The sequence below is a fragment of the Salvelinus fontinalis genome, chromosome 19 (assembly GCF_029448725.1).
Source record: "Salvelinus fontinalis isolate EN_2023a chromosome 19, ASM2944872v1, whole genome shotgun sequence".
NCBI classification, from domain to species: Eukaryota; Metazoa; Chordata; class Actinopteri; order Salmoniformes; family Salmonidae; genus Salvelinus; species Salvelinus fontinalis.
This window is the reverse complement of record NC_074683.1, coordinates 1,258,699-1,283,196: the sequence shown is the minus strand read 5'-3', so window position 1 is coordinate 1,283,196 and position 24,498 is coordinate 1,258,699. Positions and strand designations below refer to the sequence as shown.

Here is a 24,498-nt window from a genome sequence, read left to right as displayed (position 1 = left end):
ACCCGCTACTAATGCACCAAATACACAGAACCCGCTACTAACGCACCAAACACACACAACCCGCTACTAATGCACCAAATACACAGAACCCGCTACTAACGCACCAAACACACAGAACCCGCTACTAACGTACCCAGTTAAAAAAACATTATTGAGAGCACTGATACTACTAGCTTAAAAAGTTACGAGCACCACATTACATTTAGCAGCACCAGAAAAAAATATATATTTTGAATTGATTGAGAGAGGGCCTACATTGGGCATATATGAATCTTACTTATTTTGAAGCACATCATCTGAGCATATATTCTTTTTAGTTTCTTTGCCACCAAATGTTTGCATAATGGTAAAGTTTCCAGGTTGTTAGGGCGATATGGGCAAAAAATCTAATTGGGATTTTTCCACCAAATATTGTGATTTAACTTAACTTTAAAATTTACGCATTGTAGATCAAAACACTCGAGTCAACTGTTGGAATCATAGAATTAGAATAATAATTATATTTCTATGATTGGTGTTGTTTGACATGACGACAAATGATAAGCCAGGTAAGAGTTATGGCATGGTAGGAACCAAAGTGCTGGTCAGTGTTTCCTAGGGGACCGTAATAGCATTTGAATAGATGCATAGATGTTACATTTAGACATATTTTAGAGTAATCTATCTGATTCAGAACATGCCCATTGCATAAACAACATGCCAGTGTTTCTGCTGCGGTCATTTATATGCGGCGCTGCACCACGGCAAAATTATAGTTGCCATAACAAAAAATATTTTTTACATGAAGAAGAAAATTATGCTAAGGCTCACTTTGACGATGCTAGAACAGTCCACATTTACTTTTCCTCTACAAACCAAACGAGTAATGAATAGAAAATTCTGACTACCCCATAGTAGAATAGTTATTCTATTTACCTAGTCGGCTTGTTGTGTGTCCTATGCGAGATAAATATTCCTCTCGAGGTGCATTCAAGTTACGAGTGCCATAGCGAGGGGAAACATGCATTCTGACAAGCAGTCAATGCACAACAAGTCTTGCAATCGCGGGGAAAACAGAGTTTTGATCCCAGCTTTCGATTCCTACTTTATTGAATTATGTGTGAACTGCATCTTTTTAAACCTGGTGTTTTTAGAAGTGTTACCGCTCTGCAATTTGCTGTGAGAAGGGGTAACTGTAACACGGATCAATTGTAGGGTAACTTGGGGTAAAACACCACCATACCTCAATCTGTTTTTTTTAGTGACTTACATTTTTTTGATGAGACAGATATACATTTTAGTTGATCAAGCGTAATGGTAACCAGGGAACGTGTTGGGGGGGGATTATGGTATGAAGTTGTTCCTGTGAGAAGTACAGGCAGTGTTAACCCGGGTGGTGGTTTATCCCAAGTTACCCAAACAGGTAGACCTACATTATTTTCAGTTTTTTTGGCGGGGCATAAAATTCATCAATAGGATGCTAACTAGTTAAAAGATCACATTTGGGATCTAGCTAATAATTAGCCCAAATGGGTAACTGCAGATAGGCAACCCCATGCTTCAGCCTATTTATTTATAGCCACTGTGCTGCATCAGTTGGGCTACAAGTGATAATGCTTATTGCTAAAAGCATACCTGATAATATGGACCATGTCCAATATGTTAAAATAATTGTAACAAATCATTTGAGAAATATGGTGTCAGCATAATTGTATTTTGGAATATAATGTCCTTTTTAAAATGCCACCACAACTGAGCTTCTCAGTCCTTCTAAGTACTTCAGCCCATCTTGTTTGAGCAGTGTAGAGAAGAACAAATATTGTTAAGCATAAAAATAAAAATAAAGGGATTTTTATCTTTTGCGCAGTGCTCCCAAAATAGAACTTGGTTGCGTTGAACTTTAGAACCCTGAATCCACCGAACACACAAGATCCCACTGCTAACGCAACACAAACACAGATCCCACTGCTGACGCGACACAAACACACAGATCCCACTGCTGACGCGCCACAAACACACAGATCCCACTGCTGACGCGCCACAAACACACAGATCCCACTGCTGACGCGCCACAAACACACAGATCCCACTGCTGACGCGCCACAAACACACAGATCCCACTGCTGACGCGACACAAACACACAGATCCCACTGCTAATTAGTGAGATGTTTGGAAATGAAAAATCCAGAGTGTTCAATTCTTACAATATGTAGAGCAAATTATAATTATTCTGGTCCTGATGCTCAGGAGTAATCCAACTTGAATGAAAAACATATCAACTACTTGCAAAAAAAACTACATTTTAAGATTGCATTTTTTTTTTTTGTTGCTAACTCCTTTTTCAATATTTTCCCCTCCATCTTCCTCCTTCCCCCTCCTTCCAGATGGCAGAGCTCTGGTCCACAGTATGCAAGTGAACTTCATCCATGAGCTGGTGCAGTCACGCCTGTTTGCAGACGAGAAACCACTGCAGGATATGTACAGCTGCCTGCGTATCCTTTCACTGTGTGTGTACTGTTTCTGTGCAGACAATGAGCTCAGGGCCATGTCTGGCTTGAGCTGCTGCAGTGAATGTAATTGTGTCTGTGGGTGTTCACATACAGTATTGACCAACAGTGACCATGTGTACAGCAGGCCAAGGGACCAACAGCATTTCAATGACTGCCAAAGCCAACAGTCACACTGCCTTTCGGTTTATCAGTTTGTTTCCATGAACCAAGCAGAAATATTTAAAACATTTCAAATAGTATTTAGTGGGAAATGTGTAATGCTACATGTATTTATAATACTGTTATGCTCAATCGAACGCCAATAATTAGATATGGCCAAGGATTTGTTTCTGTCATTTTTTGTATGAACCTCATCGTGACTTCATAGCAAGTATAACTGCCAGGCGCAGTCTGGTTTCATGGCTGAAGTCTGTCACCACACGCACACAGCCTGGGTGTGTGTGTATCACGTGTGCCTGCATTTCTTTATCTGTGTGTATTGTGAGTAAGTGTGTATGCCATCTTCCTGGACCATCCCTTCCTTAACCCTGTCCCTTCTAGACTCATTCTGCCTGTCTCTTCAGCTGGAGGTGCTCCACTCCCAGACCCTCATGCTGGTCCGAGAGCGCTGGGGAGACCTGGTGCAGGTGGAGCGCTACATGCCTGCCAAGTGCCTCACACTGGCCGTCTGGAAGTAAGAAACACACAACTACTCACTAAGAAGTTACACATTAACAGGCCTGATTGATTGGTTTGTTGAATGCATATACTTTTGTCATTCATCACAGAGAATTTGGTCCATCATTTGACCTCTTTCTTTGTCTCTTTCTCTCTCCCTCTCTCTCCCCCTCTCCAGCCAACAGGTCCTGGGAAGGAAGACGGGCACTGCGTCGGTCCACAAAGTCACCATCAAGATTGACGAATCAGACTGCTCCAAGCCTCTGCAGATCTCCCATGATCCTCCGCTCCCTGCCTGCGACTCTATACTGATGGAGAGAGCCATGAAGGTGAGCTGATGCCAAGTTCCTCACAGATATGGTGCAGCACAATTTTTTTGTTGTGATGTTGTTATTTCCGCCCCCTCCTGTAGATTGACCACTTGTCAGTGGAGAAGCTTTTGATTGACAGCGTGCACGCCCGCTCCCATCAGAAGCTGCAAGAGCTGAAAGCCATCTTGAAGAGCAGCAACCCCAGCGACAGCTGTGAGTCTGTCCTCTCTGACTTAGCTAGACACTGACTAATCCAACCACACTGACCCAAAATGAAATGAACAATGTTGCGGAGAGAAACAACCATGTTGTCAGTGTGTGATGTTATTGTCCCTGCCTGTGTTTCAGCGTTCATAGAGACAGCTCTGCCCACCCTGGTCATTCCAATCCTGGAGCCCTGTGGACGCTCCGAGTGCCTGCACATCTTTGTAGACCTGCACTCAGGGATGTTCCAGCCCATGCTGTATGGAATTGGTAAGCAGGGAGGTTCATATACACACTCATGCATACACACATACACCACATCGGTAAGCTGGGACACACACGTACACTGTACTCACTTCCACTGTGTCTTTCTGTCTCCAGATCAGTCCATATTGGACGACATCGAGAAGACCATCAACGACGACATGAAGCGCATCATATCCTGGCTGCAGCAGCTCAAGTAAATCCACTTCCTGTCTCTGTGACAACTGCCTGTCATGTGTCACATCACGACTCCTCAGAAGGCCTTCATACCTCCATATCCACACTAGCACACTTTAGTATGCAAAGTGCTTCACCCTAGTACCTTAGTAGTGTATACTTTGTATACTGAACAAAAATATAAATGCAACATGTAAAGTGTTGGTTTCATGAGCTTAAGTAAAAGATCCCAGAAATGTTCCATATGCACAAAAAGTGTGTTTCTCTACAATGTTGTGCAATAATTTGATTACATCCCTGTTAGCGAGCATTTCTCCTTTACCAAGATAATCCATCAACCTGACCGGTGTGGCATATCATGAAGCTGATAAAACGGCATGATCATTACACCTTGTGCTGGGGACAATAAAAGGTCACTCTAAAATGTGCAGTTTTGTCACACAACACAATGCCACAGATGTCTCAAGTTGAGGGGGCGTGTATTTGGCATGCTGATTGCAGGACTGTCCACCAGAGCTGTTGCCAGAGAATTTAATGTTAAGTTCCCTACCATAAGCTGCCCCCAATGTTGTTTTAGAGTATTTGGCAGTACGTCCAACTGGCCTCAACTGCAGACCACGTGTAACCTCGCCAGCCCATGACAACGAACACAATTACTTTTTATCAATGGCAATTTCAATGCACAGAGATACCGTGACGAGATCCTGAGGCCCATTGTGGCGCCATTCATCCGCCGCCATCACCTCATTTTTCAGCATGATAATGCACAGCCGTATGCCGCAAGGATCTGAACATAATTCCTGGAATCTGAAACTGTCCCAGTTCATCCATGACCTGCATACACACCAGACATGTCACCCATTGAGCATGTTTGGGATGACAGCGTGTTCCAGTTGCGGCCAATATCCAGCAGCTTCACACAGCCATTGGAATGTTGTCACACTCCTCTTCAAAGGCCACAGTCAACAGCCTGATCAACTCTATGTATGAGACAAATGGTGATCACACCAGATACTGACTGGTTTTCTGATCCACACCCCTACCTTTTTATTAAGGTATCTGTGACCAACAGATGCATACCTGTATTCCCAGTCATGTGAATTTGTTAAAATCTATGAAATTGTTGCGTTTATATTTGTGCCCATATGGATATGAGAACAGATCTTGTGCCCTTCCATGGAAATGTGCTTCTATGCAGGGGAATCATTTCTGAAATTACTTAGGGTGTCTGTATAAATTCCATAGACCAGCACTCTACTGTGTGTGGTTGAATCTGTCATTGTGTGATATGCATAGAAATGTAATTACTGGAACAGGGATTGAAGTCAGTGTTCTGTGATTGTATTTCTATGATGTGATCTGGCCAGGAAATGGCTTGTTTGTCAGTCAGGGAAAGAGTGTTAGTAGAGTGATAATGATGTCTCACTGATGTGTGAATGTAGGACTGTGAAATAGTTGCTCATTGGCAGAGTCGGGTCTCTTTGTAGAATGTCTAATTTCAATGTACTTATGTTTCTCTCTCTCACCCCTCTCCGTTTGTTTCCTCACCACTCTTCTTCCTTCCAGGTTTTGGTTAGGGGAGCAGAGGTGTAGACAGTCGGTGAAACACCTCCCCACTGTCTGCACAGACATACTACACCTCTCCAACTCCATCTCCCACCCTGCCGGCAGCCTATCAAAACACAGGCTCTTCATCCGGCTAACCCGCCTACCACAGTATTACATTGTAAGTGCCTCCCACCATATCCCAATTATTTTTCCCCAAAAAACTGTTTGTTTATTGCAAACACAAGAAAATGTAGGAACAATATACAGTACCTTAACCATGCACAACTTTTCCATTCTTCCTCATTACTGTTTTCTCCCACCAATCTCTCTCCCTCCCCCTTCTTTCCCCTTCCCTCCCCCTTTCCTGTCTCTAGGTGGTGGAGATGCTTGATGTGCCTGGCTGTCCCACGGAGCTCCAGTACAAGTACTCCTTCCTTTCTGTGTCTCAGTTGGAGGGTGAGGAGGGACCTCCATGCGCCCAGCTCCTTCAGCACTTCAAACCCAACCTGGAGCAGCTCGTCCTGGACAATTGCGCCAGCCGTGGGGCCCGTCATGGCGCTAAGAGAAAAGTAGGAATGCATTGCAGAACTGCTTGTATGGGTTACAATCAGGGCTGTTGTGTGACCGTATTATCGCCACACCGGCGGTCACGAGTCATGAAGGCAGTCAAATTCCACGTGACCATTTAGTCACGGTAATTAGGCTTCTCCAAGCTCTGATGCTGCTGATGGTCATTAGTAGCCTACCAAACTTGCTAACTGCCTGGTACTCAGCACTCCATTGTCCCTCTAATCACTCTAACATCAATTTTAAAAAATCAAATCAAACATGTTGGGCAACATTTCAATACGCTATGGCAGTGGTTCCCAAACTTTTTATAATCCCGTAACTCTTCAAACATTCAACCTCCAGCTGCGTACCCCCTCTAGCACCAGGGTCAGCGCACTCTCAAATGTTGTTTTTTGCCATCAATGTAAGCCTGCTACACATAGACTATACAATACATTTATTAAACATAAGAATGAGTGAGTTTTTGTCACAACCCAGCTCATGGGAAGTGACAGAGCTCTTATAGCACCAGCCTGACCAGGGCACAAATAATAAAATAATAATCAATAATTTTGCTCTTTATTTAACCATCTTACATATATAACCTTATTTGTTCAGCGAAAAGGGTGAATAACACACCACAGGTTAATGAGAAGGGTGTGCTTGAAAGGATACACATAACTCTGCAATGTTGGGTTGTAATTGGAGAGTCTCAGTCTTAAATCATTTTCCACACACAGTCTGTGCCTGTATTTAGTTTTCATGCTAGTGAGGGCCGAGAATCCACTTTCACATAGATACGTGGTTGCAAAGGGCATCAGTGTCTTAACAGCGCGATTTGCCAAGGCAGGATACTCTTGAGCGCAGCCCAATCCAGATATCTGACACTGGCTTCTGATTAAATTACATTTTCACAGAACCACTTTTTGCATTTTCGATGAGGCTCAATTGTTCAGATATCGGTAAGTGGACTGGAGGTAGGGCATGAAAGGGATAATAAATCCATTTTGTGTCATCCGTTTCGGGAAATTGCCTGCGTAAATGCTCACCCAACTCACTTCGCTATATCACATTTGACATTGTCTGTAAGCTTGAGTTCGTTCGCACACAAAAAATCATACAATGATTGAAAGACCTGTGTGTTGTCATTGTTAATGTAGGTGTATAGCCTACCTGTCTAGCATGAAGATAAACCATGGGGAAAAGTGTCTTCCATTTGATATTTAAGTGCACAGATGACATGAATTTTTTCCCGCTGCCCCTGTTTTGATACAGGTGCATGATAATGGTCCATTCTAAATCAAAACAAATTTCACACATTATTTAGTATATGTAAAGACAAGATTAAATCAAGAATAGTCTGATGGATGACAACATTATTATATCATGACTTATATATCATCACTTCAAATTGTATTTGTCACATGTGCTGAATACAACAGAGAAATTCTTACTTATGAGCCCCTAACCAACAATGCAGTTAAAAAAAAATATGGATAAGAAATAAAAGTAACAAGTAATTTAAATAGCAGCAGTAAAATAATATTGAGACTATATACAGGTGGGTACCGGTACAGAGTCACTGTGTGGGGGCACCGGTTAGCTGAGGTAATATGTACATGTAGGTAGAGTTATTAAAGTGACTATGCATAGATGATAACAACAGAGAGTAGCAGCGGTGTAAAAGGGGGGGGGAATGCAAATAGTCTGGGTAGCCATTTGATTAGGTGTTCAGGAGTCTTATGGCTTGGGGGTAGAAGCTGTTTAGAAGCCTCTTGGACCTAGACTTGGCACTCCGGTACCGCTTGCTGTGCGGTTGCAGAGCAACAGTCTATGACTAGGGTGGCTGTAGTCTTTGACAATTTTTAGGGCCTTCCTTTGGCACTGCCTGGTATAGTGGTCCTGGATGGCAGGAAGCTTGGCCCCAGTGATGTACTGGGCCGTTAGCATTACCCTCTGTAGTGCCTTGCGGTCGGAGGCCGAGCAGTTGCCATACCAGGCGGTGATGCAACCAGTCAGGATGCTCTCGATGGTGCAGCTGTAGAACCTTTTGAGGATCTGAGGACCCATGCCAAATCTTTTCAGTCTCTTGAGGGGGAATAGGTTTGAGTTTTGTCGTGCACTCATCACAGCTGTATTGGTGTGGTTGGACCATGTTGGTGATTTGGACACCAAGGATATTGAACCTCTCAACCTGCTCCACTGCAGCCCCATCGATGAGAATGGGGGTGTACTCGGTCCTCTTTTTCATGTAGTCCACAATCATCTCCTTTGTTTTGATCACGTTGAGGGAGAGGTTGTTGTCCTGGCACCACACGGCCAGGTCTATGCTGTCTCGTCATTGTTGGTGATCAGGGGCTCTTCAACATTCGCTCTTATAGCCTACTACCATGTGTGCATTGCTGTGCTTATAATGTGAAGAAATAAACTATTAGGCTATCAACATTTTAAGCAAAATTTTCTGATCTGTTGCGTCAGCCTCATTGCGTAAAAACGTTTTTTTTTTGTGTAATGGTTGTTTTAATTTGGGATCTATCGCAAACCACAACTGTCCCAGACGGTTTGGGTTATTTAGTTCTCGCACAGAATAGAATAGGTCGGCTTTTGTACTATGGGGGATCGTTCGTTTAGACCTGTCTAAAATAAATCATGGCTATATTACATGGATTTATTAGATGTTTTAAAATGTAGGTGTTCCAAAGGTCTGCATTAGTGGCTTGTGTGGAAGCCAGGAGATGCTAAATGGGTTTGTTAATTAATGGTCAATTACCGTAAGACCGACAGTTATTTGCTTGACAATCACCGGCTGACAGAATTTTGTGACCGCCACAGTCCTAGTTGTAATGAAGTCAAATATTGATGATCTGAAACCATGTCCTAAAATGAGTAATTGAAGGAAGAATACTTACAATATACATCTAAACCCTGATATTTTTCTGAATAATGAAATTAAGTGTTATAAATTAAATGTATTATTTATTATCATTAGATGGTATGTTATCTCACTGTATATCTCCTCTCTCTTCACTGTCATCCAGTTGTCAGGAGACCAGGGGGCTCTGGAGCCCAAGAAGCCAAAGCGCTCAGGGGAGATGTCTGCCTTCAACAAGGAGCTGGCTCACCTAGTGGCCATGTGTGACACCAACATGCCCTTCATAGGCCTCAGAGTGGAGGTATGGATGGAGGGAGTACCCACTTTTATTCTCTTTATCTTAAAACTCATCCACACTCTTTACTTTTCCACCACTTCCCATTCTACTATTCATATCTCTCTTCATCATTCCTCTTCCTATCCATCCCTCTCTTCCTCCTTTCCTCTCATCATCTTATCTTTCTTCCTCTGTCTCTCCTCTCTGTCCAGCTGTCACACATGGAGATTCCTCACCTCTCCTCTTTTTCGTCGTCTCCTCATCCCTCGCTTTCTTCCCTCCATTCCTCCTCCATCTAACATGTCTCTCTCCTTTCTCTAGTTATCTCAGATGGAGATTCCTCACCAGGGTGTGCAGGTGGAGGGAGACGGCTGCAGTCACGCCATCCGCATCCTCAAGTAAGGCTCCACATCATGCAGTTTATGTTAGTGGCACTGTCCAATAATACGGAAGTCAATGGGAATGTTAAAGGGGGAGTGCAGTCAAACGTGATTTACTTGTTTTTTTTTGTGTGGATGTTTTCACACTGAGATCGAAATAACACTGAAATTGTGAAAATGATGTGCAAGAGCTTTTAAAAAATTATAACGCCTGGAATTTCAGTCTGTTCAGGTGGGATGGAGTTTTTGGCCCACAGCATGACATCACAATCTGATCTGATTATTACCAATGACCAGTCATCTTTTATTTGCTTATGTATCCTCCTACTTTGAAGGGGTTAGCAGGATTTGCTTTAGAGTCTAGACCACACATGTCAAACTCATTCCACAGAGGGCCGAGTGTCTGCGGGTTTTCACTCCTCCCTTGTACTTCATTGATGAACTAAGGTCACTAATTAGTAAGGAACTCCCCTCACCTGGTTGTCTAGAGCTTAATTGAAAGGAAAAAAACAAAACCCTTAGACACCCCTGGTCTCGACGGCCCTACCCACCAAGTAGGGCTGTGTTTGTAATATATTAACATTTTATCAACATGCCCACCCGAACCGACTGAGCATTTCAATGGCAAAAGGAAGCTCAGGGGGAAAAATTATAAAAAAATATATATTTGGAGTGAAAATAAAATAAAATGATAAAGACTTAATGCTAAAGTCAGACTGTCTATGGTTGCGATTTCGGTTCTGCTGATTTGAACTGAAACGTTCTCGCAGCGCACTTAGACGCATACCTACAAAAAAGATATATATACAGTGGGGAGAACAAGTATTTGATACACTGACGATTTTGCAGTTTTCCTACTTACAAAGTATGTAGAGGTCTGTAATTTATCATAGGTACACTTCAACTGTGAGAGACTGAATCTAAAACAAAAATCCAGAAAATCACATTGTATGATTTTTAAGTAATTAATTTGCATTTTATTGCATGACTTAAGTATTTGATACATTAGAGAAGCAGAACTTAATATTTGGTACAGAAACCTTATGTTTGCAATTATAGAGATCATATGTTTCCTGTAGTTCTTGACCAGGTTTGCACACACTGCAGCAGGGATTTTGGCCCACTCACCCATACAGACCTTCTCCAGATCCTTCAGGTTTCGGGGCTGTCGCTGGGCAAGACGGACTTTCAGCTCCCTCCAAAGATTTTCTATTGGGTTCAGGTCTGGAGACTGGCTAGGCCACTCCAGGACCTTGAGATGCTTCTTACGAAGCCACTCCTTAGTTGCCCTGGCTGTGTGTTTCGGGTCATTGTCATGCTGGAAGACTCAGCCACGACCCATCTTCAATGCTCTTACTGAGGGAAGGAGGTTGTTGGCCAAGATCTCGCGATACATGGCCCCATCCATCCTCCCCTCAATACGGTGCAGTCATCCTGTCCCCTTTGCAGAAAAGCATCCCCAAAGAATGATGTTTCCACCTCCATGCTTCACGTTGGGATGGTGTTCTTGGGGTTGTACTCATCCTTCTTCTTCCTCCAAACACGGCGAGTGGAGTTTAGACCAAAAAGCTCTATTTTTGTCTCATCAGACCACATGACCTTCTCCCATTCCTCCTCTGGATCATCCAGATGGTCATTGGCAAACTTCAGACGGGCCTGGACATGCGCTGGCTTGAACAGGGGGACCTTGCGTGCGCTGCAGGATTTTAATACATGACGGCGTAGTGTGTTACTAATGGTTTTCTTTGAGACTGTGGTCCCAGCTCTCTTCGGATCATTGACCAGGTCCTGCCGTGTAGTTCTGGGCTGATCCCTCACCTTCCTCATGATCATTGATGCCCCACGAGGTGAGATCTTGCATGGAGCCCCAGACCGAGGGTGATTGACCGTCATCTTGAACTTCTTCCATTTTCGAATAATTGCGCCAACAGTTGTTGCCTTCTCACCAAGCTTCTTGCCTATTGTCCTGTAGCCCATCCTAGCCTTGTGCAGGTCTACAATTTTATCCCTGATGTCCTTACACTGGTCTTGGCCATTGTGGAGAGGTTGGAGTCTGTTTGAGTGTGTGGACAGGTGTCTTTTATACAGGTAACGAGTTCAAACAGGTGCAGTTAATACAGGTAATGAGTGGAGAACAGGAGAGCTTCTTAAAGAACAACTAACAGGTCTGTGAGAGCTGGAATTCTTACTGGTTGGTAGGTGATCAAATACTTATGTCATGCAATAAAATGCAAATTAATTACTTAAAAATCATACAATGTGATTTTCTGGATTTTTTTTGTAGATTCAGTCTCTCACAGTTGAAGTGTACATATGATAAAAATGACAGACCTCTACATGATTTGTAAGTAGGAAAACCTGCAAAATCGTCAGTGTATCAAATACTTGTTCTCCCCACTGTATATATATATATATAATTGATTTATTTTAAATGTAAGTTTATTCCCATCATTTCAGTGATAGATATATGTACCTAACCCCTTGTGGTCCTGTTCCTCTCCCTAGGATCCCTCCCAGTAAGGGCGTAGGGGAGGAGACGAGGCAGGCACTGGAGCGCTCTCTGCTGGACTGCACCTTCCGTCTGCAGGGCCGGAACAACCGTACCTGGGTCGCGGAGCTGGTTCTGGCCAACTGCCCGCTCAACAGCACACACAGCAAGGAGCAAGGTACACACATGAGCACATACAACAACACACACATAAATGCACATGTTGTCACACACACATACACACACACACACACACACACACACACACATACTACCCAAACTGAGTCTAATGTGCCCTTATCTCTCCCTTTTCTCTGTGTGTGTGTGTCCAGCCTCTACGCGCCACGTGTACCTAACCTATGAGAACCCTCTGTCTGAGCCTGTGGGAGGGAGGAAGGTGGTCGAGATGTTCCTCAATGACTGGAGCGCCATCAGCCAGCTTTACCAGTGTGTCCTGGTGTTCTCACGATCACTACCAGAGATGCCGTCCTACCTGAGTCTGTTCAGTGAGATCCGGCTATATAACTACCGCAAACTAGTCCTGTGCTACGGCAGCACCAAGGGTAGCTCGGTGAGTAAAGTCTGAAATCTAACCTGCGTCTATTTCCTCTCTAAACATTCCTTTCCACCTAGGGAGTGTTTGATCCCTTGCAGGGGTTGACATTAACAGTTGCCCGATTGCCGGGGGCAGGTAAACTGAACAGTCGGACAGGTGGAATCTGCTTTGTGGCTTCCTGAACAGGCAGGTGACATTCTGTCCCAAAGACAACCTTTAAGTCACGTTGACGATAGTGTTTTAATTTGTTCATGTGCAAAAGTGACTCGCAACAAAAAAGAAACTTAGCCAAGTGATCACAGTTATTCTCCCTACATTCTCTTTTCCCTCCGTTACGTGTTGCTTTGACTCAATTTTGCAAAAATTATTTAACACCTTTCTGTTAATGAAGGAAGGCACAATTTTAAATGCCTGAGCAAGTCTGACCACATATCAGTAACCACTATGATGAACCATCATATGCGTTTAATGGATTGAGGTAAAATAGCAGGAATCGGCTTTTGTAGGCTATAGTCAAAGCTATGTCTTCCAATGGTGCGACTGCTGTTGGTATACAAAGATAATTCAACTTGAATAAACGCTTGAAGATAAGGACGACAACAGTGGTACTGATATCACTTCTTATTGAATTACACTGCTGCTGCTCTCATTTATTTGAATCTTACGCATTGTCTTTGTTGTGGGTGGCTGTTTACAAATGTATAGGTATTTTAACCCCATAATGGTTGAATTGAAGAAGTTTAAGCTGCCTATCAATCATTGTTTTTGTGTTCAGGGCTGTGTTAATTAGAACCAAGCGGACGCAAACAGAGTGTTTCGGTCTGTATATGAAACGTTTTGCAACAGAATTGGAGTAATGAATACGCCCTCACTAATGGACTGCCAACTACATATATTAAGCAAATTTTACACCTCTTTCAGTAGCGCGATTTGCGGGCCAAATTGTGCTTGCAGTCCTTCATTGAGAAAATTATCTCGCAACTCAAGTAGTCCTAAGTGTTTTTCAGTTTAGACAGAGAAGATAGGCCTAAACATTTGATTTAGTTGTCCATAGTGTAGCCATTGTGTTTACAGTTTCATTAATTTGCCATGAGAAAAAGGCTTGTGGAAAATGCTACTCCCTTGCCGCCTCATCATTAAAAGGGAGAGTTCGTCAAAAATAAAATGTCCTCTTTGTTATCCCCAGACATGGCTAGTTCCCAAAAAGTATCTTTCATGCCCCTATGTTATTGTTTTGTGATTATTACTTTCTTTCATATGTATAACTAGCGATGTGACAAATGTAATAAAAAAATCTTAAGCTGACAAAAAAAGTAACTACTGTCGACCTGTGGTATTTTGGATCCAGTAATTGCGGAATAACTGCAGTAAAAAAAAGTTGGGACGCAGTATCTGCAGTGCGCTCTGACTGCAATCTCATTTAAATAACAAAAAATTCATAGTTTAAACAATACCATTTTTATTTTTTACATATAATTCAGATATGGTCCTTCATATGACTGCTAAGGAGCGATGCAGTTCAATCTACCACAGAGGTACTTGACATTTTACCATTTTTCTGTCTAACAGACCGTTAGATTTTTTGGGGCGAGTGACCATGACCTTTGCGCAAGTAAAACATGACATGTACTTGCCTGATTTGCAAGTGCCTTTGAGAGCTTAGTGTCAATCCCTGCCTTTTATGTTTCCCTACTGTTTGTTAAAAGTACTATATAAATACATGTGATTGATTGAGACTCTCTCTGCCGCCTCTCGTTCCCCTGTAGGTGACCATCCAGTGGAACAGTAGCACCCAGAGGTTTCATCTCTCTCTAGGGACAGTAGGACCCAACTCGGGCTGTAGTAACTGTCACAACATTATACTGCATCAACTGCAGGAGATGTTCAACAAGACCCCTACTGTAGTCCAGCTACTACAGGTACTGCACGTGTACACACATACCTGGGCTTGAACCTAACTATACAGGGGCAGAACACGCACATACTCTTACATACACTGGAACCCTCCACCAAAGTGGCACAAATTCGATTACATTTATTTTGTATTCATTGTCTAACTTCCCTCCCCTCCCAAGGTGTTGTCGGACACCCAGGCCCCTCTGAATGCCATCAACAAGCTACCCACAGTGCCCATGCTGGGGCTAACGCAGCGCACCAACACAGCCTACCAGTGTTTCTCCATCCTGCCCCAGTCACCCACACACATCCGCTTGGCCTTCCGCAACATGTACTGCATCGACATCTACTGCCGCAGCCGCGGGGTGGTGGCCATACGAGACGGGGCCTACAGCCTCTTCGACAACACCAAGATCGTGGAGGGCTTTTACCCCGCCCCGGGACTCAAGGTACAAGGGAGGAGAGGGCTTGGATGGGTTTGTGTGATTGTATCAGGAATTTGAATTATGTTGTCTAGTGCCCCTCAAGGATTCTCTCTCTCTCTCTACCAGACGTTCCTCAACATGTTTGTTGACAGTAACCAGGATGCTCGGCGACGCTCCGTCAACGAAGACGACAACCCGCCCTCGCCTGTGGGGGGTGACATAATGGACACCCTCATGAGCCAATTTCAGGCCCAGCAGCAGCAGCAGACAATGAGAGGGGGTCCTGGGGGGGTGTACCCTCCCCTCACCTCCCCGCCCACCCCTTACCATCCCAACGTGGCACCCTCGCCATCCATGATGCCCACACAGTCCCCAGGTGAGAGGGATGTGTGTCCTGTGTGTTCCCTCTTTGTGCCACTTGTGCTTGGCAGCCCACTGGAGCAGAGGAAAGAGACCAAATGCTATCTGGTCCTCTCCTCACCCATCATCCACCCGCTAAGTGATATCACTCTCTTTGTGTGTGTTCACCCTGCCACTGTTGTCATGCACATGCTGAATGGCAAACTGTGTGTGTGCGAAAGTTGTGTCCAGAAAGGAGAAAGCATGCACCCAGTCCTGCTCACCCATCTCAGCCCTAGAGCCGCTGCCCAGCTTCAGCCTGTGTGTGTCTGTGTGAATGGATGTATGTGACAGGGTTTCTGTTAGGAAAATGTGGCGCTAGACAACGTGACCAGGGAAGATTTTAATTTACCGGCCATAAAACATTTTCTTCTGGCTGCATTGGCCGTTAGGGCGGTCACCCACGGTGCTCAGAATGAGATCACATTTAGATTTAGGTAATTTATTTTAAAACAAACTAAATGTAATCTACGTAATCCCCAAAAGTAATTCTTTATCCATCAACAATAACTAGTAATGCTGCATACTCCAGGAAAGGTTCAAATCTCACCTTTCTGGTAATTAAAAAATAATAATTGCTGAGGTGTAATCACATTTGAGGAGACACCGTCAAGTACACAGTACGAATATTATGACAATATTAAATATTTTATGATGTTTATCTTGTAAAAAAAACTATGAATAATGCTTGAAATTACTTATACTTTCTAAATATAGTATAATCAAATTGTAAAATTACTAGCTATAAGAATTCACTTTCCTTATAACTGCAAAATAGGCATTTGTATGATTAGTGTGCGTATTTGCTTACGGTCTCGCTTGAGTCAAACCTCTGCCCCCATCGCTGTGAACGTCTCACAGAGCTCTAGCTTGGCTTTTTCAACTCGTTAGGAACTCGCCTTTCATCTCAATAATCTTATCCGTCAATTAGTGTTTTTTATCTTTTTATGGATTATTTTATATTAATTGCTATAAATTGATGTCTGAATGTATTATAGAGATGAAACCACTCCTGCTGTGCAACGATGTAATGATTGCAGGCATGTGCTTTGTAAGTGGCTGTTAACTTGAAATGACACAACGACAAGGTTACAGTTTAACAAAGTTTACTATACTGTATGAACACACTACAAGGTAGCCATTCCACTCAAGGCTAGGTCCATCAACAACCAAACTTCCCGCACAGGCGCACTCTTGACAGAGTGATAGCCCCGTAATAGCAGAAATATAGGGATACATAAAACATGAACTTAACAGCTGTAACGTAGGGTTCAGCCAGGAGTTGATGGATAGTCGGAAGAGCGAAAGAAATGGTAGGAGGGACATCCCAGTGGTTTCAGATTTAACATTCTATGTTACACAAATATACTACTGTTCCGTGGGAACCAGGGCTATCACTCAATGCAAGCCATTTCGATCTATGGTGTTCACAGATAAATTTATAAGCGAAAATGTCGGTCGGTATCGGTACCACGCCGGTCCCCTAAACAGGGGACTTTACATCTAAGAGTAAATTATTAACAGAACATGTAATGAAGCAGCCAATTAAACTTAATTTTCAAACATTTGCCAAAATGTAATTCGCGGGAACACCATTCTAAACAGTGCCCCTGGGAAAACAACATTCTAAACAGTGCCCCTGGGAAAACAACATTCTAAACAGTGCCCCTGGGAAAACAACATTCTAAACAGTGCCCCTGGGAAAACAACATTCTAAACAGTGCCCCTGGGAAAACAACATTCTAAACAGTGCCCCTGGGAAAACACCATTCTAAACAGTGCCCCTGGGAAAACAACATTCTAAACAGTGCCCCTGGGAAAACAACATTCTAAACAGTGCCCCTGGGAAAACACCATTCTAAACAGTGCCCCTGGGAAAACACCATTCTAAACAGTGACCCCAGGGAAAACAACATTCTAAACAGTGACCCCAGGGAAAACAACATTCTAAACAGTGACCCCAGGGAAAACAACATTCTAAACAGTGCCCCCTGGGAAAACAACATTCTAAACAGTGCCCCCTGGGAAAACAACATTCTAAACAGTGCCCCCTGGGAAAACAACATTCTAAACAGTGCCCCCTGGGAAAGCAACATTCTAAACAGTGCCCCCTGGGAAAGCAACATTCTAAACAGTGCCCCCTGGGAAAGCAACATTCTAAACAGTGCCCCCTGGGAAAGCAACATTCTAAACAGTGCCCCCCTGGGAAAACAACATTCTAAACAGTGCCCCCCTGGGAAAACAACATTCTAAACAGTGCCCCCCTGGGAAAACAACATTCTAAACAGTGCCCCCTGGGAAAACAACATTCTAAACAGTGCCCCCTGGGAAAACAACATTCTAAACAGTGCACTTGATAGCGGTTCCATATGTGACCTGAGATGAAAATCTTTTTTAGAAACTTAGAAAGAGGGGGGATCTAAAGATGCAACAACTAGGATGGGTTGCTAATATGACTAGGATTTACCAAAATACATTTACCAAAATTATATAATTACTCCTGTCTATACAGAAATAAATAAAATAATTCAAAATACTTCACCAGAAAGCATGACTTAGCCACAGAGGAATCAAGGATCATTAGCTCGTAGGCCTATGCCTATTTGGGAAGCCCGCAATTTGGGCAGCGCACATAGCAGTAGGCCTAGTTGATTATTAACTTGCGTCTGTCAGTGAAAAGCATCTAAAATATGTATTGAGTAAATTATTGAGTATAATTTAAAATATTGAGACAAGAAGGGGAGGGGTGTGTGGCCAAGATATAGCCTAGTCTCTCTCTCTCTCCCACTCAGCTGTCTCCCGACAATTCTTGAGCATTCATTGTGTGAATTGTTTGCCCTTTGATTACATACAGTCCATTTGGAAAGTATTTAGACCCCTTTCCTTTTTCCACATTTTGTTACATTAGTCTTGTTCAAAAATGTATTAAGTACAATTTCCTCATCAATCTACACAATTCCCCATAATGACAAAGTGAACATTTTTGCAAATGAATGAATAAATAAATAAAAAACAAGATACCTTTATTTATATAAATATTCAGACCCTTTACTATGAGACTGGAAATTGAGCTCAGGTGCATCCTGTTTCCATTGATCTTCCTTCAGATGTTTGTATAACTTGATTGGAGTGCACCTGTGGTAAATTCAATTGATTGGACATGATTTGGATAGGCACACACATGTCCCATAGTTGACAGTGCATGTCAGAGAAAAACCAAGCCATGAGGTCGAAGGAATTGTCCGTAGAGCTCCGAGACAGGATTGTGTCGAGTCACAGAAGTGTACCCAAAAATGTCTGCAGCATTGAAGGTCCCCAAGAACGCTGTGACCTCCATCATTCTTAAATGGAATAAGTTTGGAACCACCAAGACTCGTCCTAGAGCTGGCCCGCCCGGCCAAACTGAGCAAACGGGGGAGAAGAGCCTTAATCAGGGAGGTGACTAAGGGAGGACCTCCGACTGAGGCAACGGTTCCCCTACCTATAGCACAACGACCCTAAACACACAGCCAAGACAATGGTCACTCTGACAGCTCCAGAGTACCTTTGTGGAGATGGGAGACCCTTCCAGAAGGACAACCATCTCTTCAGCACTCCACCAATCATGCCTTTATGGTAGGAGGAAGCCATTCCTCAGTAAAAGGCACATGACATCCCGCTTGGAGTTTCCACAAGGCACCTAAACAACGCGAAACAAGATTGAAATCTTTGGCCTGAATGCCAAGCATCACGTCTGGCGGAAACCTGGCACCATTCCTACGGTGAAGCATGGTGGTGGCAGCATCATGCATTGGGGATGTTTTTAGCCGCAGGGTCTGGGAGACTAGTCAGGATCGAGGGAAAGATGAACGGAACAAAATACAGAGAGATCCTTGATGAAAACCTGCTCCAGAGCGCTCAGGACCTCAGACTGGGGCAACTGTTCCCCTACCTACAGCACAACGACCCTAAACACACAACCAAGACAATGCAGGAGTGGCTTCAGGACAAGTCTCAGAATGTCCTTGAGTGGCCCGGCCAGAGTCCGGACATGATCCCGATCTAACATCTCTGGAGAGACCAGAAAATAGCTTTGCAGCGACGCTCCCCATCCAACCTGACAAAGCTTGAGAGGATCTGCAGTGAAGAATGGGAGAAACTCCCCAAATACAGGTGTGCAAAGCTTGTATCATCAAGTGTCGAGGTTGTAATCGCTGCCAAAGGTGCTTCAACAAAGTACTGAGTAAAGCTCTGAATACTTATGTAAATGTGATATTTATATATTTTTAAATATATTTTGCAAAAATGTCAAACTGTTTTTGCTTTGTTATTATGGGGTATTGTGTGTAGATTGATGAGGGGGGGAAACAATTAAATCAATTTTAATCCCCTTCATTTGGTTACATTAATTTCTATTAATGCGTGTATTAAGCGGAGTGGAAACATTGTTTGTAGAGTTCACAACCTGCTACACTTGTGAGAAACAAGTTTTATTTCATAATCATCATTGACGAGATTTGTCATTTTTTTGTACTTTTGTTTGGATTGCTTAATGTGTGCAATGAGCATGTCTGGTTTCTATGTTGGTGTAATGTTGAGGGAGCGCGCGCAACTGAGCACACAGTAGTACCTGGCCTACTACGCAGAAATGTAGGAGTGTTTTTACTTTTTTTTTTTTTTTTTTTTTACATCCATTGCAAATGATAATATATTACCTATAGTTCCACACAGTAAGCTATTTGAAAAATCAGTACAACAATCTCCAGTGTGAAAGAGCAATGGCCTAGTGCTGCATTGGCCTATAGGCTCTGAGTTCCATGTGCTCATTTCTTTAGTCGCTAATGAATCACGGTGTATCAATGTGTCCATATGGCAGGGGATGGTGATCTCCCTTTAGTTTACTTTGAGATTTTTATCATTTAATACAGATTTTTATGATTAACCACCTGACAATGATTTTGAGAAACAGAAACTTGTATTAAATTAAACAGTTCCATGAAAATGCGCATATGATAATCATAGATAGCAGGATGAATTTGTAAGCTTTACCGAACCTGAAACTCACGCGCCAGCTATGAAGTCTTTATAAAATAATTGCCATTCAGGTTGCAAACAATTAAGTATGTTTTCAAAATTCATACTGCCTCCAGCACATTTTGTGAAGTGGTGGGTGATGCTATCAGCGCATGTTGCCTGCACTTGAATGGTGAATGGGAGGCGCGCTTCAATTACCAGCTGAGAAATACAAAATAGTAGCTATTTTTAATCGCGCACCAAAACTGTTTTTAACACGCAATTACATTTAGAATTGTTGCACAATGAATGGGTTTATTAAAGCACATGTTTTACTCTAGCAGCAACCAGCTGAGGAGCTGCAGGAGAAATCCCCCTCAAAATAGGCTCTGTATGCTGTGCACATGTGATAGTTGTGTTGGATAAATAAGATACATGATGACTAACGAGAATACACAGTCCAAATTAATTCCACCAAATTATGCAAATGAACCTAAAGTCCAGCAAGCATGACTGTCAAATGTATTTCCATCGATGAATAAAAAGCATTATTTTGTAATTGGTCATTTTGGCCGGCAACAGTTTATTGGCTTTTATCGGCTTTACATTTTTGGGTGGGCCAAAAGCTGGCAACAAGCCGGCTAACGGAAATCCTGGTATGCGAGTGTGTGTGTGTGTGTGAGCTGATCTTATTGGCCCGTGTCTGACGCGCCTTGTTGGTCGGTGTGGTGTGTGTGTGTGTGCGCAGGGACCATCCATACGTCGGGCTCCCCTAGCGGAGCATTGAGGGCTCCCTCTCCCTTTGGGCCCACCCCTTCTCCCTCCTCTCTTGGGATAGCTATGGGCCCAACCAGCTTTGCCAGCCCGCATGGTAAGTGGTGCAACGCACTGACCACAGGGACAGACCGCGCTGGGTTAGAGGATGGGACTGGGCTGGGGTAGAGGATAGTAAGGATGAGGCTGGACTGGGGTAGAGGAGGGGGCTGGGCTGGGGTAGAGGATAGTAAGGATGAGGCTGGACTGGGGTAGAGGAGGGGGCTGGGCTGTGGCAGGCTGAGCTGAATGGATGGGTCCTCCTTCCATGGAGTATAACTATAGCCAGACCCTGGTGCAGGTTGAGAAAACGCTGTCCCTGGGTAGGCTGAGGATGGGATTGGGCAGGGCTGTAGACCAACCTCCAGCACATGGACCGGGACTAGTCCCTGGGATGTTGCTCACCGGTCTCTCTGATAGCTCTGACACCTGTTTAGTCTGTTTTGAAGTGGTTGAGAACCCCAGGTTGACTGGGCAGTGGGTCACCGGTGGTGGTTTAACTGTGGAGAGTTTTATTGTAGAGTTAATGGGAGAGAGCAAGTACTGTCAATCAGTGAGTGTTTGAGAGAGTAAAAAAATGTTTTGCCTGTGATTGTCTGAGTACACTGTAATGGGTTCATGACAATGAATGATGAAGATTATAAGGATGATGATATCAGTGGATGCTACTGATGATGATGGTGGTGGTGTGCTTCTGGCTACGTGTCTGTTTCCCAGGTGCTCTGGACCCCAGCTCCCCTTATGCCATGGTGTCTCCCAGCCAGAGGGGCCAGTGGCCAGGATCTCCCCAGGTATCAGGGCCATCTCCTGGGGCTCGTATCCACGGCATGTCCCCTGGAAACCCTTCACTCCACTCACCCATCCCTGACGCCTCACACTCCCCACGCACTGGCTCGAGTGAGTATCACATAAACACCTGACTGACTGACAATCCACTCGACTGAAAATCTAATGTTTTTACAAAGACTGAAGGGATGTTAACCTCTCTAGGGGGGGTGTGGGACAGTAGCGTCCCAGCTGACCAACATCCGCTGAAATTGCAGAGCGCCAAATTCAAATTAAATTACTATAAATATTTAACTTTCATGAAATCACAAGTGTAATACATCAAAATAAAGCTTATTGTTATTAATCCAGCCGCCATGTCAGATTTCAAAAAGGCTTTACGGCGAAAGCAAACCATGCGATTATCTGAGGACAGCGCTCAGAACACAAAACATTACATACAGTTACCAGCCAAGTAGATTAGTCACGAAAGTCAGAAATAGCAATAAAATTAATCACTTACCTTTTATAATCTTTGTCTGGTTGCACTCACAAGACTCCCAGTTACACAATAAATGTTTGTTTTGTTCGATAAAGTCCCTCCTTATATCCAAAAACGTCCATTTTGTTGGCGCGTTTTGTTCAGTAATCCAATGGCTCAAATGCGGTCACAAGAGGCAGACAGAAATTCCAAATAGTATCCGTAAAGTTCGTAGAACCATGTCAAACGATGTTTATAATCAATCCTCAGGTTGTTTTTAGCCTAAATAATCAATATAAAAGAAAAACAAGAAAGGCGCGCCCTCGGCCGTGCGCAGGAAACAGCTCTGGGGACATCCCACTATCCACTGACTCAAAGTTGGCATTCTCCCTCATTTTTCAGAATAAAAGCCTGAAACAATGTCTAAAGACTGGTCACAACTAGTGGAAGCCACAGGGAATGGAATATGGGTCCTATCCCTTTAAATGGGGGATAGGCATTCATTGAAAAAAGTGCCATTTCAAAATAATGGCACTTCCTGGATGGATTTTCCTCAGGTTTTCGCCTGCCATTTCAGTTCTGTTATACTCACAGACATTATTTTAACAGTTTTAGAAACGTTGGAGTGTTTTCTATCCAAATCTACTAATTATATGCATATCCAAGCTTCTGGGCCTGAGTAGCAAGCAGTTTACTTTGGGAACGCTTTTCATCCGGAGGTGAAAGTAGTGCCCCCTATCCTAGTGAGGTTTTAAGACCGTTGCATGAATGTATATTAAAAAATATATATCTTTAAGGATGTGTTCAGTCTCACCATTCCCTAGGTTAACGGTACTGTTCGCTCCTCTCTCCAGGTTCCGGGGCCATGCCCAGCAGTATGCCCCCGCCCCGTAAGCTACCTCAGCGTTCCTGGGCTGCCTCCATCCCCACCATCCTCACCCATAATGCCTTGCATGTGTTGCTGCTGCCCTCGCCCACACCCTGCCTGGTGCCGGGCCTAGCAGGAAGTTACCTCTGCTCGCCGCTGGAGCGCTTCCTGGGCTCGGTCATCATGAGACGCCACCTGCAGAGGATCATCCAACTAGAACCCAACGTGAGTGGTGGCGATCTGCTGTTGACTCATCTTGGTTTAGTCTGTCTGTCTTGTTTAGTCTCTGTGTGTGTGTGTGTGTGTGTGTGTGTGTGTGTGTGTGTGTGTGTCTCTCTCTCTCTCTCTCTCTCTCTCTCTCTCCTCTCTCCTCTCTCCTCTCTCCTCTCTCTCTAATTTTTTTTTTTTTTTTTGGTCCATCCCTTCCTCACTCTCTGGTTTTTGTTTTGGACATATTTCTGGCTTTCATCACACTTCTCTCCCTCTTCTTTTCATCCTTCCATTTCTCTGTCTCTTCATCTCATCTAGCTGGAGGTTAATGTGAGTGTTACCTCTGCGTAACCAGCTATCTCTCATCCAGCTCAAATTGATCTCTGTCAAATTCCTCTGTAGAGGCTCTCAGCAGGGCTGTCCCTTATTCCACAGATTTTTTCCAACCTTGGATCTCTCAAACCTTCAACCCTAGCAGTCTGAGTTAGGGTTGAATGGCTTCGGGTTTTATGGCGGGAACCCATTTACCGGGATTTACCGTCCAATACCACTCCCTTTTCCTGGGATAAATAAATGCGAGAAACCGGTGAATTAAAATAAATTATTTATATGAAAAGGATGGTGTGAAATCTCACTGTTAAATGATATGCGATGTGTAAATCTGGCTTCTCTACGGCCTCTGCATGATGAATCATCACTGCTCAGGGTGGGGACAGACAGTTCACAATGCATTTTCTTGGTTAGGTCTATGCTACAGTAATATAAAGACCGAATGCATGTCTAATTTACCCATCTCAATCTGGCTTTCGGGATCACCTTATTTTTTAATTGTAAATATGTTTTTATTGCATCTGCAGAGTGTTAAAACAGCCTATC

General features: G+C 43.6%; 1 protein-coding gene across 2 annotated transcripts in view; it reads left to right on the top strand.

The window, feature by feature from the left end:
• Positions 1 to 24,498, top strand: part of med14 (mediator complex subunit 14) — a 45,697-nt gene that overhangs the window by 6,433 nt on the left and 14,766 nt on the right. The window contains exons 7-24 of one of the 2 annotated variants that reach the window (XM_055870279.1): positions 2,365 to 2,472; positions 3,031 to 3,163; positions 3,326 to 3,476; positions 3,560 to 3,671; positions 3,807 to 3,932; positions 4,044 to 4,122; positions 5,670 to 5,829; positions 6,026 to 6,220; positions 9,239 to 9,373; positions 9,671 to 9,747; positions 12,235 to 12,395; positions 12,550 to 12,788; positions 14,540 to 14,692; positions 14,849 to 15,118; positions 15,221 to 15,470; positions 21,234 to 21,356; positions 22,016 to 22,195; positions 23,399 to 23,637. In XM_055870279.1, coding sequence (XP_055726254.1) covers positions 2,365 to 2,472; positions 3,031 to 3,163; positions 3,326 to 3,476; positions 3,560 to 3,671; positions 3,807 to 3,932; positions 4,044 to 4,122; positions 5,670 to 5,829; positions 6,026 to 6,220; positions 9,239 to 9,373; positions 9,671 to 9,747; positions 12,235 to 12,395; positions 12,550 to 12,788; positions 14,540 to 14,692; positions 14,849 to 15,118; positions 15,221 to 15,470; positions 21,234 to 21,356; positions 22,016 to 22,195; positions 23,399 to 23,637 — 2,891 coding nt within the window. The remainder of the gene's footprint in view (positions 1 to 2,364; positions 2,473 to 3,030; positions 3,164 to 3,325; positions 3,477 to 3,559; positions 3,672 to 3,806; positions 3,933 to 4,043; positions 4,123 to 5,669; positions 5,830 to 6,025; positions 6,221 to 9,238; positions 9,374 to 9,670; positions 9,748 to 12,234; positions 12,396 to 12,549; positions 12,789 to 14,539; positions 14,693 to 14,848; positions 15,119 to 15,220; positions 15,471 to 21,233; positions 21,357 to 22,015; positions 22,196 to 23,398; positions 23,638 to 24,498) is intronic. The other variant, XM_055870280.1, reaches the window with a different exon arrangement.